The sequence below is a fragment of the Trichechus manatus genome, unplaced genomic scaffold (genome assembly GCF_000243295.1).
Source record: "Trichechus manatus latirostris isolate Lorelei unplaced genomic scaffold, TriManLat1.0 scaffold00061, whole genome shotgun sequence".
NCBI lineage: Eukaryota > Metazoa > Chordata > Mammalia > Sirenia > Trichechidae > Trichechus > Trichechus manatus.
In genome coordinates, this window is record NW_004443997.1 from 7,646,339 (window position 1) to 7,658,126 (window position 11,788).

An 11,788-nucleotide genomic window follows, 5' to 3' on the forward strand; every position below is an offset into this window, starting at 1 on the left:
AGAGTTGTATTCAAGTCTTTGTCTTCAATTCCACTGATCCTGTCTTTCACCGTTTCAAATCTGCTTCTCAGCCCTTCTATGACACCATCCATTTCTGAAATCTTGTTGTTTATCTTTTGGATTTCTAACTGTTGTTTTTGTATAATTTGTAGTTGTGAATTTATTTTGGCATTTTGTTCCTGCATTATTTTCCTGAACTCTTCCAATTTTTTGTCTGTATTTTCTATGAATTTGTCTATTTTTTCCTCGTTTTTGTCTGCTTTTTACTTCAGTTTTCGCAGAAGTCTGAGTATTAGAGATTTGAATTCCCCATCAGGTAGTTCTAGTGCCTTTTCTTCCACTGGAAAGTCATCTGGTGTTTTATTTTGGACACCTACTGGAACCATCCTGTCCTGTTTTTGTAAATGGTTTGATATTGTCTGCTATTTTCAGGGCATTCAGTAGTTATTTTTCTCATTTATTGATTGTAGATTTATTTGTTTCGTCCCCTTTTTTTTAAATTTGGCTATGTCTGAGCAGGCAGGCTGTGTGTTCTTTGTTGTTTGCTCGTCTGTGGGCACAATACTTTTTGCCTCCTTCTCCAATTGGTAGGGTCAGTCACTCAGATACGGTATGGAAGGGCAGGTCTAGCTGAAGAGGAGTTACTGGGACGGGTTGTTTGTGGCACTTACTATAGCCACCAGGGCGGGCTGGTAATCAGTGCAGGGCAGGTTCCAGTAGGCCGTGCCGGTGCTGCTTGGTGGTGGGATGTTAAGTACACAGTGCAGGTGGGCAGGATGTAGCGGTGAGATTGTTATGTGTGGAGCTAAGATGGATATGGGAGAGAGGAGAGAGGAACAGGAGCCAAAAACATACAAGCAAACAAAAAAGAATGCTAGGGGAGCTTGCCTTTGGAGTGGAGAGATGAGATTCTCGACTATGAAATAGAGAAACAAAAAGGGGAAGAGAAAGAAAAAAAAAAAAGAATGAATAAATAAAAATCGGAAAGGGAAAACAACAGCAAAGTTCCCAGAGATCCCACTGGTGCGGCTATGACGTCCGGGGAAGTTGTTCTCAGGTGTTGCAGTACAGCCTGGCTAGAAAGCGTAGAGGTATACGACGCCAGCTATTCAGGGAACAGAAAGAGAAGGTAGATATAGAGAGATGAGAAACTGAGCAATGAAGAAAGACAAAAAGGGAAAAAAAGGGAAAAGAAAACAAAACAAATTAAAAAAAAAAGAAAAAAGAAGAAAGAAAGGCCCCTCAAAAAAGAAAAAGAAAAAAACAAACCCAACGAGAAAAGAAATGCTCTCAGGGATCCCTATGCACGTCTGTGCAAGCTGAGGGGGTAGGTTCCAAGCCACGCAGCATCACCTGGCCAGAACAGGCTCCCAACTCAAGAAAAGGAAAAGAAAACAAACAATTCAAAACAAATGAACAAAAGCCCCAGGATCCGACCAGCGCGGCAACCCAGGCCAAGAAGCAGTTCTACACTTGAACGGAGCTCCGCAGCTCCTCAGGAAGAAGCAAAGATGGCGCACGGAGCCAGGTATTTGAGCGAAAGGGGGGGGGTCATGAGAGGTAAGGAAGAAATCAAAAGAAGCAGAAAAAGCAACACCAGCAGCCAACAAATGGCACTCAGAGAGCCGGCCCATTTGGGTGGGTGGAATCCAAGCAGCCAGTGCTTCCCGGTCAAGAGATTATGGCTGCGGGAAGCAGAGGAGGCCGAGTGGGGATGAAGAAGGGTAGGGGGTGGGAAAGCGTATATCGCAAATTACTGGTTGTTTTGTCTCCCGCTGGAAGCTCCATGAAGCTGCTTTCTCGTACCCCGTTGGCTAGTCTCGGATAGGAGTCCAAGATGGCAGATCCGCACTGCGTTAGCTGACAGGGGACCTCTGCATGAATCTCTTCTTGCTCTCTGTTCTCTGTCAGTTTTCTCACTCCATTTGGTGCTTGGCTGAGTTCTTTATCTCTTCATTTGATGTTTTAGGGTTTCAGGATTGTTGTTTTCTCTGTCCGGCTTAGTTTTTCGGATCTTTGCTGTGAAGGGACGGCGTGGTGCTACTGCCTAGAGCGCCATTTTGCCGGAAGTCCGAATTTTTATGTACTCGTGAGGCTCACACAAGGCATTACATTCTAATCAAAATTATTTTCTAACCATCAGATATAGAGGGACACATTCAACTAAAAGATTATTCTCTAAAGCATGCCTAAGCCCATCAAGTTCAGCAGAGAGAAAGGCTGTGTATATTGTGCCCAGAAGCCACTATTTGCAGCCCAGTGGATTAAATTTCCCATCACACTGGAGGGCACCACACAATACCTTTGAATTCTGATTCTGTCTCTGAAAGGGACTACTGACAGATTGGAAAATAAAAATTTTTTAAATATTCAGAGTCACTGAGATCAAGTACAGGTATGTAAAAAATAAAACCAAAAAACTAAACCAGTTGCCATCGAGTCAATTTCAACTCATGGCAACCCCACATGTGTCAGAGGAAAACTGTTCCATAAGGTCTTCAAGGCTGTGACCTTTTGGAAGCAGATTACCGAGCCTTATACTTCTAAGGTGCCTCCAAGTGGGTTCCAACTGCCAACCTTTCAGTTAGTAGTCGAGCACTTAACCATCTGCACCACCCAGGGACTCCACATGTGAAAATTAGTTATTGAAAACATGTCTCAAAATGCATCAAGGTAAAAAAATTGAGGAGAATAGAAATAAAAACCAAGCACAGTTTCAGGAGTGAAACTGTGAGAGAACTCCATGAACTATGAAAGGAACCTTTTCCTATTCAGCACTGGTCAGACTTGAGCTGAATTACCGTTTTGGGGTTCAAAGCTTGAAAAGAGTGACAGAAACCAGAAGATGGCCCCAAAACTTTTGCAAATAGGACCTACGCGGAAAGGAATATGGGTCATCTAGCTGACCTGGAAGTTGTCTTTTCCACTATAACATTCTGCTCTATGTTGTATTCTCCACTCCTAGTACTTGTTGCTAATTGTCTTCAAGTCAGTTCTGACTCGTGGTGACCCCATGTGTGTAGAGTAGAACTGCTCCACAAGGTTTTCAAGGCTGTTAACTTTTAGAGGGAGACTGCCAGGCCTGTCATCCAAGGCACCTGAGTGGCTTTGAACCACCAACCTTTTGGCTAGTAGTCGAGCACTTAAACATTTGTGCCACCAAGAGTGCCTTGGATCATCTAGTTTAAAGATAAAGAATAAAAAAAGTCAAATCAAGATTCTCCAAATACAGTCAATAAATACTTAGGGAATACATTCGATGCTGTCTTCCTTCTACGTTCATGACAAGTCAGTAATTTCAAGCATAAGGAAGCTAACCTTTTTAAACGTCCTTTAAAACAAAATAGGTTTTTAGTCTCTCTGGGCACCTTCTGTTGCGGCTTTGTCTGAAGACGAGACAGCTTGTGTCTGGACGTGTGGTAACATGGATAGAGCACTGGAATGGGAGTCCAGAGCCCTGCTTTCCAATCCCAGTTTCCCCAGGCTCTCCAAGCATCTGGCGCATTGCCTAGCATGTAGTCAGTGCTCCGTGGGTTCACAACCATCCGAGAGCCCAGTGGCTGTCCACAGGGGTATATTAACCAGTAAGCACAGCACATACCAGCTTACAGTAAGCAAAGTATGCACGGGCTTAATTGTGTTTACTTACTAATCTGTAGTGCACAATTTCACACAGGTTTCACCACACCAAGAAAAACGGGTGAAATTCTACACTACAGGTTATTAAGTAAGCACAAGTAAGCCCATGCATACCTTGCTTGTTGGGTAGTCTGTCTCTGGGCCTGTGCCACACCAGTTTACCCACCCAGAGCACTGCTCTTCACATACGAAAAAATGAGCATGTGGTCAAAAGCTCTCTCCTGTTATATGGACTCATTCCCCTGTGACCATTTCCCTCCAAGTTCTTTCTAGCCTACTCTCAAAAGATCCTTAAAGCAGGAAAAGAACAATAAAAGTTTCATTTAAGTACAAACTGATAAAATGTGACAAACTTAAAGGGGAAAAATGCACACATGTACATGGTTCCCTGAAGCACAGTAGTCAAAACTATACACCAAACCAAGAATCAAACCAGGTGCCTTGGAGTCAGCTCTGACTCATGGTGATCCTATATGTGTCAGAGCAGAACTGTGCTCCACAGGGTTTTCAATAGCTGATTTTTTGGAAGTAGATAGCCAGGCCTTTCTTCCAAGGCACCTCTGGGTGAACTCAAACCTCCAACCTTTCAGTTAACAGCCAAGCAGATTAACCGTTTGTACCACCCAGGGACTCCAAAAATCATACATACCAGGTCACTTAAAGATTTTCTTGCCAACTCTGTATTCCAGAAAAGAAATAGAAAAACAACACAAAAGAGCTTGAATTACTCACTGTTCCTTCATTTCTACATAGTCTTCTTCATCGTGTTTTGCCAGGTCAGTTTCACTAGCATCCTCAGTGTCTGAATAAAATTAGGGAGGAAGAGTTAGTTAAAAATCATAAGTCATATACTTAGCATTACCTGACACAGTGTAAGCACTTAATAAACTTCTATAAAATGAATTTCTACTCACTGGAGGTCTGCATGAAGCCATCAATGAAAAATACTAAATGCAGTTACTACAGAAAAGAAAATGCCATTTCCAACATATACACAGCCACATACATTCTAAGAGCATCCTTTATTTAAAGTGCAGCAAGAGAAAAGGGCGCATGAGACACAGGCAGTCATGGTCAAGGCTGCCACTTTTGCAGAAGCAACAAACCTGGCAGTTCAGGAAAAGGAACTGTGGGTATAAGGCTGGAAAGCTGTAGGCAGTCAAGCCCACCTTTCTCACTAGTCTTAAAAAAAAAAATCTAACATGGGCATTCTCTTCTGGTACATGCTCAGTTTGAATTCTTAACAGATCTAACATCAGATATACACAATTAAAAAAAAAAAAAACAGTTGTTGTCCAGTCAGTTCTAACTTATAGCGACCCCATGTTCTTCAGAGTAAAACTGGACTCCATAGGGTTTTTAGTGGCTGTGAGCCTAAGGAAGTAGATCACCAGGCCTTTCTTCCAAGGCACCTCTACACCACCCAGGGACTCCACAGGATAAAAAGGAGAACACAAAACAACTAATTGGATTCTGATAACTGAAATATTTTCAAAGTTGTAGCTATAGGGAATAGGAAGGAGGCAAGATGATCAAACAAACTGTTGCAAAAATTTTTAAACGTTGTTCTTATAATAAATGGGTGGGCTGTCTACACAATTTCAACAGCCCTACTGGAGCCCTAGTGGGGCAGCAGTTAGGCGTTTGGCTGCTAACCAAAAAGGTCGGCAGTGCGAATTCACCTTGGAAACCCTATAGGGCAGTTCTACTCTGTCCTATAGGGTCGCTATGAGTCGGATTCAACTAGACCACAACAGATTTGGTTCCTTACTGGAGGAAAAAAAAATTAATTTTGGTTTCATGGCTCCCCCTCGTGGGCACTAAAAGCGGTGCAAGTGATTCACATTCAAACTCTCAAGTGAAGGCTCGTCTTCAAAGGCAGTTCAACCAAATCTCCTTAAGGGCAGTTAAATTTAACCCAGCAGTCACCAGTGAAATCCAGAGAAGTGTGTCCTCAAAAAAGAAATAATCCTCTGGAGATTTTCAAAGTGTATCATCTCCGAAGACTCATCAATCCAATTAGTCTCTTCAACTTTACGTATGCAATTGCCTTTGGAAAGGCTATTGCAGATCCAATTCTCCACAGACCCATCTGCCCTCCTTCAGTCAGAAGACCTTCACTGAGCTCCTGTCACGTGCCAGCCAGCTAAGCTACTTGGTACTTGGGGGACTGAGATGAATAAGGAATACTCTGCACCCCAGTCAGCTGGTCTAGCTTTTAGCTTTTACTCCACAGCTCTATTTTGTCCCGGAATACTTCACCCATATATTGGTCTCTTTATCTCCTCTTTTTCTTCTCCTCCGGCCACCTCTTCCTCAATCCCTCCCAAAACAGTGTTTCTCACACTTGCCAAACTGCAAAGCTCACTTTAAAAATCTAAGCTCTATGAGGCAGTGATGCATAATGTAAAGAGCACAAAATTGAAAACACCTGGACACCAGTAAGCAAATCCCTATTTCTCCCTGTGCCTCTCCCCCAAGTGGTATAAAAAAATTCTATTTACTGAGTACCAGACACGGACCAAGTACTTCATGCACATATCTCATTCAATCCTCATAACGACCCTAGGAAGTACGCACTACCAGCCCCATTAAAACTGGAGACACTGAGGCTTGGAAGCTTACAGAAGTTGTCAATGGTCACAAAGTTGCGTTAAGTGATAGCCACATTTAAATCTAGATCTGGTTGATTCCAGGTCCTGTTCTTTCAACCAACCTGTACTCTCAACACTGTACTATAATGCCCAAAACGGGACTGATTTAGACATTTCCCGGGGGGAAGGTGGGAGGGCAACTTAGAAACCAGGAAGCCAAACTCAGCTTTGCTCTAATCCTCTCAGGAACTAAAATGGGAGGGGGCGTACTCAGTGCACTCAATGGATGACTTTCCCGTTCCAATTCAGTGGAGACCAGAGGCTTCACTAGGACCGGTAGGGATAGGAGGGAGAATCTTAAAGGAACCTCCAGTTCTGACAACACCTCCCTACGTCCCTTCTCCCCACACCTGGAGGGTACAACGTACCCGCGAATTTCCCTCTTCCACAGTGCTGGTGAAGGTAACTTCCCGGAGCCCCGCTCCTACCAACTGCCCCTACGACGGGCCCTACGGCCCTGGAGGTCACCCCGCCCCTCTCCCATACAGCCCCACCTCCTTCCCCAGCGGTACCACCTCGGCCCTGGGCTGCCCAGCGAGCAAGAGAACCCACCTTCGTCCGACTCGCGGCCCCGGCAGCTGCGCTCATCGTCCTCGGCGCTCTCCAGTTCTTCGTCCTCCTCGGGGTAGTACTCCGGCGCCGGCGGCGCTCCAGCCGGGGCCGGGGCCGGAGCCAACAACCCCGCGGCACTCATGTCGCCTCCAGCAGTAGCAGAGTGTACCACCGGGAAACCGCGGCCACCCGCACCGGGGACTCGACGTCCACCTAACAGCGCCCGAGGGGGCCGCCAACTCAAGGAACGGGAGCCAAGTCTCCCCCTTCTCCGTCTCCGCCGAGCTCCGCCCCCATCGCCCGCGCTCGGCAACGGGGGCCTCGCGCCGGAGGCGACTTCCGGGTCGCGAGCTGCCCGAGGACCGCCTGACTCCGCCATGCTTGAGGAAGAGGGGTGAACCCCGCGACGCCTCCTTCGCCTAAACGCCAGACCCTTCATCGCCGCCTAAAAGTCGTCAACGGTATGGTGCGAAAGAGCGGCGGCAGGATCTCTAGAGTTAGGCAAATGTATGGGCAGGCCTAGCTGCGGCCAGGACCCCGAAGCGCAGAGGCGACGTCCAGAAATAGCCGCCAGGCGGCGCCTGGAGCCGGATCTAAAGTGAGAGTCGTTAGCGGCCTCAGGGCCAGAGGATTTAAGAGGTTGTTGGCAGGTGGAGGTCGTCTCTTTAATTTAAGCAGGTGAATCACATGAACCGTGCCCTTTATAGGTCGGGAAACCTAAACATCCAGAGTTGGAGTGACCAGAAAAATGAGCCCAGGATCCTCCCCTAATTGGAGCTTTAAGAACTAAAATAAAGGATATTGATATTCCATCGTGGGATCAGCAAAACGGTATTTTCTCAGCCCGTGGGAGCCATTTCTCTGCGCACAAGCTTATCTGAAAAAGTGCTCTCCCCATTTTGCAGATGAGAAAAGATACATCACTTGCCTTAAAAAGTGGTAGCGTCCAAGCACGCCCCCTGCATTCTCTATTAGCCCAGAACTAAAACAATTTCCGAGGCCAACTCTTCAGACAGGAATTGGACTGGACTGTGGGGCATAAAGTGATACTCGTGGGGAGCGTGCCTCTTAGCTCAAGTAGATAGAAGAGACTAAACGGGCAGCTTCTGTCCCGAGGTGAGATGGGAAGGCAGAGAGGGTTACGAGCTGATTGAATGGACATGGGGAATCAGGGGTGCAAAGGAGGAGTGTGCTGTCAAAATACAGGGAGAGCAGTTGGGGTCACATAGCAATGTGTGTGTTTAAATTTTTGTATGGGAAAAAATTTTGAAAAAAAGAAACTGCCAAAAAAATAAACATTTCAAGGCCAAAAAAGTGGTAGCGTCCAGTCTGCCTTCCTTAAACTCCCAAACTCAGGCCCTCCACAATACAGTGGCTTCATATTTCCTCGAATACTAATGTTTTGAAAGGTTATATTGCCCAATCCAATAGCTTGCTAATCAACTCTCAAGCAAGTGGTGTATTTGCCTATAGGAAATTAATTTGGCTAAAGTAAAGAAGGTCCTCTGTGGAAACTCAGGAACCAAGAACGCTAACTGGGTAAATTAATTTGTGTGATTCCCTCTGAGTAGAAGGTGACACAGTGTTATAAGCTTTGGTTAACGTTCAAATCTACGTGTCCATTTTTCCAAGTCGTGTGCTCTAATGTGTAGCAAGAAAAGGGATAAGGAAAACGTTCCAGAGATGTTTGTTTCTCCAAAGTAATAGAAAAACCCTAATCTTTATCTTTCCACCAACCTCTCAGTAGAAAAAGTAACTTACAAGTACTGAAGTTAAGCCCCTTACTAAAACCCCTTGCCCTAGAGTAGATTCCGACTCATAGTGACCCAACAGGACAGAGTAGAACTGCCCCCATAGTGTTTCCAAGGTTGTAAATCTTTTCTCCCGCTGAGCAGCTGGTGTGTTCAAACTGCCTACCTCTTGGTTAGCAGCCCAGCGCTTAACCACTGCGTCACCAGGGCTCCTAAAAGCCAGGGAGGAACCTAATATTTTGATTATCAGATCCTTTGTGATCAGGTTTTTCTCTGAATTGGCCCCATGATGTCTTAAAAATTAAAAACTTTATTCTCATCCCATTTAACAATTTTTTCATTTTTTACATTGTTTCAGTTGGCTCTGTTTGTAAGGGATTTTTCCTCCCAACAAACTCAAGAATTTCCAGAATAGAATGCTGCAATATTTGTCCAGTACTTTTGGGGGCTCAGGGATCTTCTGAAGTTCCTTGTAAATAAGAGTCATTCTTAGAGCTATCTGTAGGTCCATCTATATTTAATCTAGAATTTCAGGACTGTCTGTTGTCCAAAGAATGAAGTCATTTTCTTCTTAGTGCTGTTGGATCACATCTAAAATATTTGTAATCAGCCATCTTAAGTAACTTGAGTTCCTGTCAGTAGCAATAATCACAGACCAAAAAAGCATCAGTAACATTTTAGAAATTGTTGTTAGATGCCCTGGAGTCAGTTCTAACTCATAACGACCCGATGGACAACAGAACAGAACGCTGCCCAGTCCCGCTTCATCTTCATAATCATTGTTATGCTTGACCCTATTATTGCAGCCACTGTGCCAAGCTATCTTGTTGAGGGTCTTCCTCTTTTTTGCTGACCCTCTACTTTACCAAGTATGATGTTCTTCTCCAGGGACTGATCCCTCCTGATAACATTTTCAAAGTATGTGAGATGTAGTCTCGCCATCCTTGCTTCTGAGGAGCATTCTGGCTGTACTTCTCACAAGATAGATTTGTTCGTTCTTCTGACAGTCCACAATATATTCAATATTCTTTGCCAACTCCATAATTCAAATGCATCAATTCTTCTTTGGTCTTCCTTATTCATTGTCCAGCTTTTGCATGCATATTTTAGAAATTAGAGATCTTTAGAACAGTAAAACCTTCAAAAGCTGGAACCTATGTAAAGCAGAAACCTGTCAGAGAAGGAAAATGCAAATATTTTCGACTAAAATGAGTGCCAAAAAAATGGTAAGACTGTACCCTATCAAAGGTGGAAAACTTCCTATGCCCAGAAAAACAAGGCAGTCCTGTCATTCCAGCTTTCACAGGTTTCACTGTATAATGAATCAAAAAAAAGTTGATTTCATTGCTAATTGGTTTCTTTTATAGACACTGAGGTTATTATCTTATGTTTTATTCCTATCTTTATCTTCCCGACTGCAAATAACATCTGTCGATGGTCATGCATCTTTTTTTATGTAATGAATAGACACAACTCAACACTTCAGTGGTGAAAACTTACCCATACTGTCTTCTGTCCATGTTCCCTACTGCGGAATTGGTAGGAAGAACTCTTAATAAATGATCTTTAACAAAGGGAACCTGGCAAAAAAAATTATTATGCCTTTGGTCTTACCCAACCTTTAAATAGTCATTAAATATGACTATGGACACAATCAAGTTCTGTCGAAACCAAGTTCTCCTGCCTTCAAATTGCTGTTTCCTCTCCCAAAATAGTACTCAGCCACTACTTAGGAAATATCTACTACTTCAGAACTCGATTTAAATGTCCTGCCAGCCCTGTTTCCAGAATGTTTTGTGCCTCCAGGCCTCCTCTGCATACTCTAACACTCAAAAAGGGGCATCATAACTGGAATAAGGCGTGATTTACAAACACTAGGGAAAACATGTATACTGATACATATGTATATATATGTGTATAGACCTTAGCCCTCAGAAAACTTCGTATCAATTCTTTTTCTTTAAACTCCAACAAAAATAATTGATAGAGTTTTCTGAGGGCTAAGGCCTGTATACATCTGACAAGGCTTAGGATTAAAATACCGTTCTCAAAATGAAATAATTTCTTCATTAAACACTAATTTGTCCAAGTCCTTAAGTTTACTTTGGGGCTCAGGGGTGAGGATAGCAGTTTTCAGTATCCAGTATTGATTCAATCAACATATCCAGTTTCACAAAAATACAAGGAATGACTCTGGGTAACATAATGCACTTTCACCCCTGGCAGGCACACCTGGGTCAAGATCGGTCTCTGGTTATCACAGGTTGCATTTGGGGTCAAAGCTCCTTACACTTTGCCCATCAGTTCAGTCAGTAAAAATGTGTTCTTCGATAGGCTTGCTGAAACCTTGCTAAAGCTAACAAGGGTTCCCCTGATACAGTTCCTGTTCTTACTGTTGTAATGATAATAGCGTTAAGTTCAAAACTCACAAAGTGAATAAACCCACCAAGTGAGTATTTGTAAAGCCTTGTCCTTGTACCTATGGAAATGTGCACCATCAGGGTTGAACACTTGTCCACACTATACATCTAGTACATAAAAAATTTTTTTTCTCCAGCAGCATTAAGCTGACTTTTCTTGAACGCAATGCAAGGAATGGCAACTCCCCTGCCAGAGAAATAAAAGGGTTTAAATCCAGGAAATAGTTTCAAGTCCTAGCCGAATAAATGCTACATCAATTAATGGTATAATTACTTAGAAAGCTGTGCAAGGGCTAGCAGGAGAATATGGACCTCTCCAAAGGCTCTAACTTGATGGTCCCGGGAAGTCCCAGTGGACGTTGGCCTCTAGCAATCTCCTAGGAAAACTTAAGGCGTAGGAAGGAGTGACATGAACTTTGACCGCCAAAGCACCGCAAACTAGGCCAACCGCACCCGAGGAAGGCCCATGAGTAACTGAAGTTGCATGGTCTTCCGCGTTTGAGGAAACTCCGCCCCGCCCCAGCCCGCCCTCCGTGGAATCCGCCAATCGTCAGGCGCCATCGACAGCTCCGTTTCCCAGACACCTTCAGTCAAGCACCTATATCTGGCCCCAGACCTGTGCCCCTTGATCAGGGAAGGTCAGTAGAGAGCCTATCGGAGCCGAGCTGGGGGCGTGGTCTGTGGGGGGTAGGGGGCGGGCGGCCTGAGATGGTGGGGCGGAGCGCGCTCGGCGCAGTCGGGTGCGATTGGCCACCCCTGGCAGGAGCCGCAC

The 11,788-nt window shown here is 44.5% G+C and overlaps 1 protein-coding gene across 3 annotated transcripts in view; it reads right to left on the bottom strand.

Annotated features, from left to right (window-relative positions):
* Positions 1 to 7,101, bottom strand: part of SUDS3 (SDS3 homolog, SIN3A corepressor complex component) — a 46,710-nt gene extending 39,609 nt beyond the window's left edge. For all 3 annotated transcript variants that reach the window (XR_002824525.1, XM_004379030.2, XM_023733755.1), the window contains exons 1-2: positions 6,846 to 7,101; positions 4,372 to 4,441 (exon numbers count right to left, since the gene is read on the bottom strand). Coding sequence is in view for 2 of the 3 variants with exons in the window: in XM_004379030.2 (XP_004379087.1) it covers positions 4,372 to 4,441; positions 6,846 to 6,987 (212 nt within the window). In the remaining variant the exon portion in view is untranslated. The remainder of the gene's footprint in view (positions 1 to 4,371; positions 4,442 to 6,845) is intronic.
* Positions 7,102 to 11,788: the final 4,687 nt, after the last annotated feature.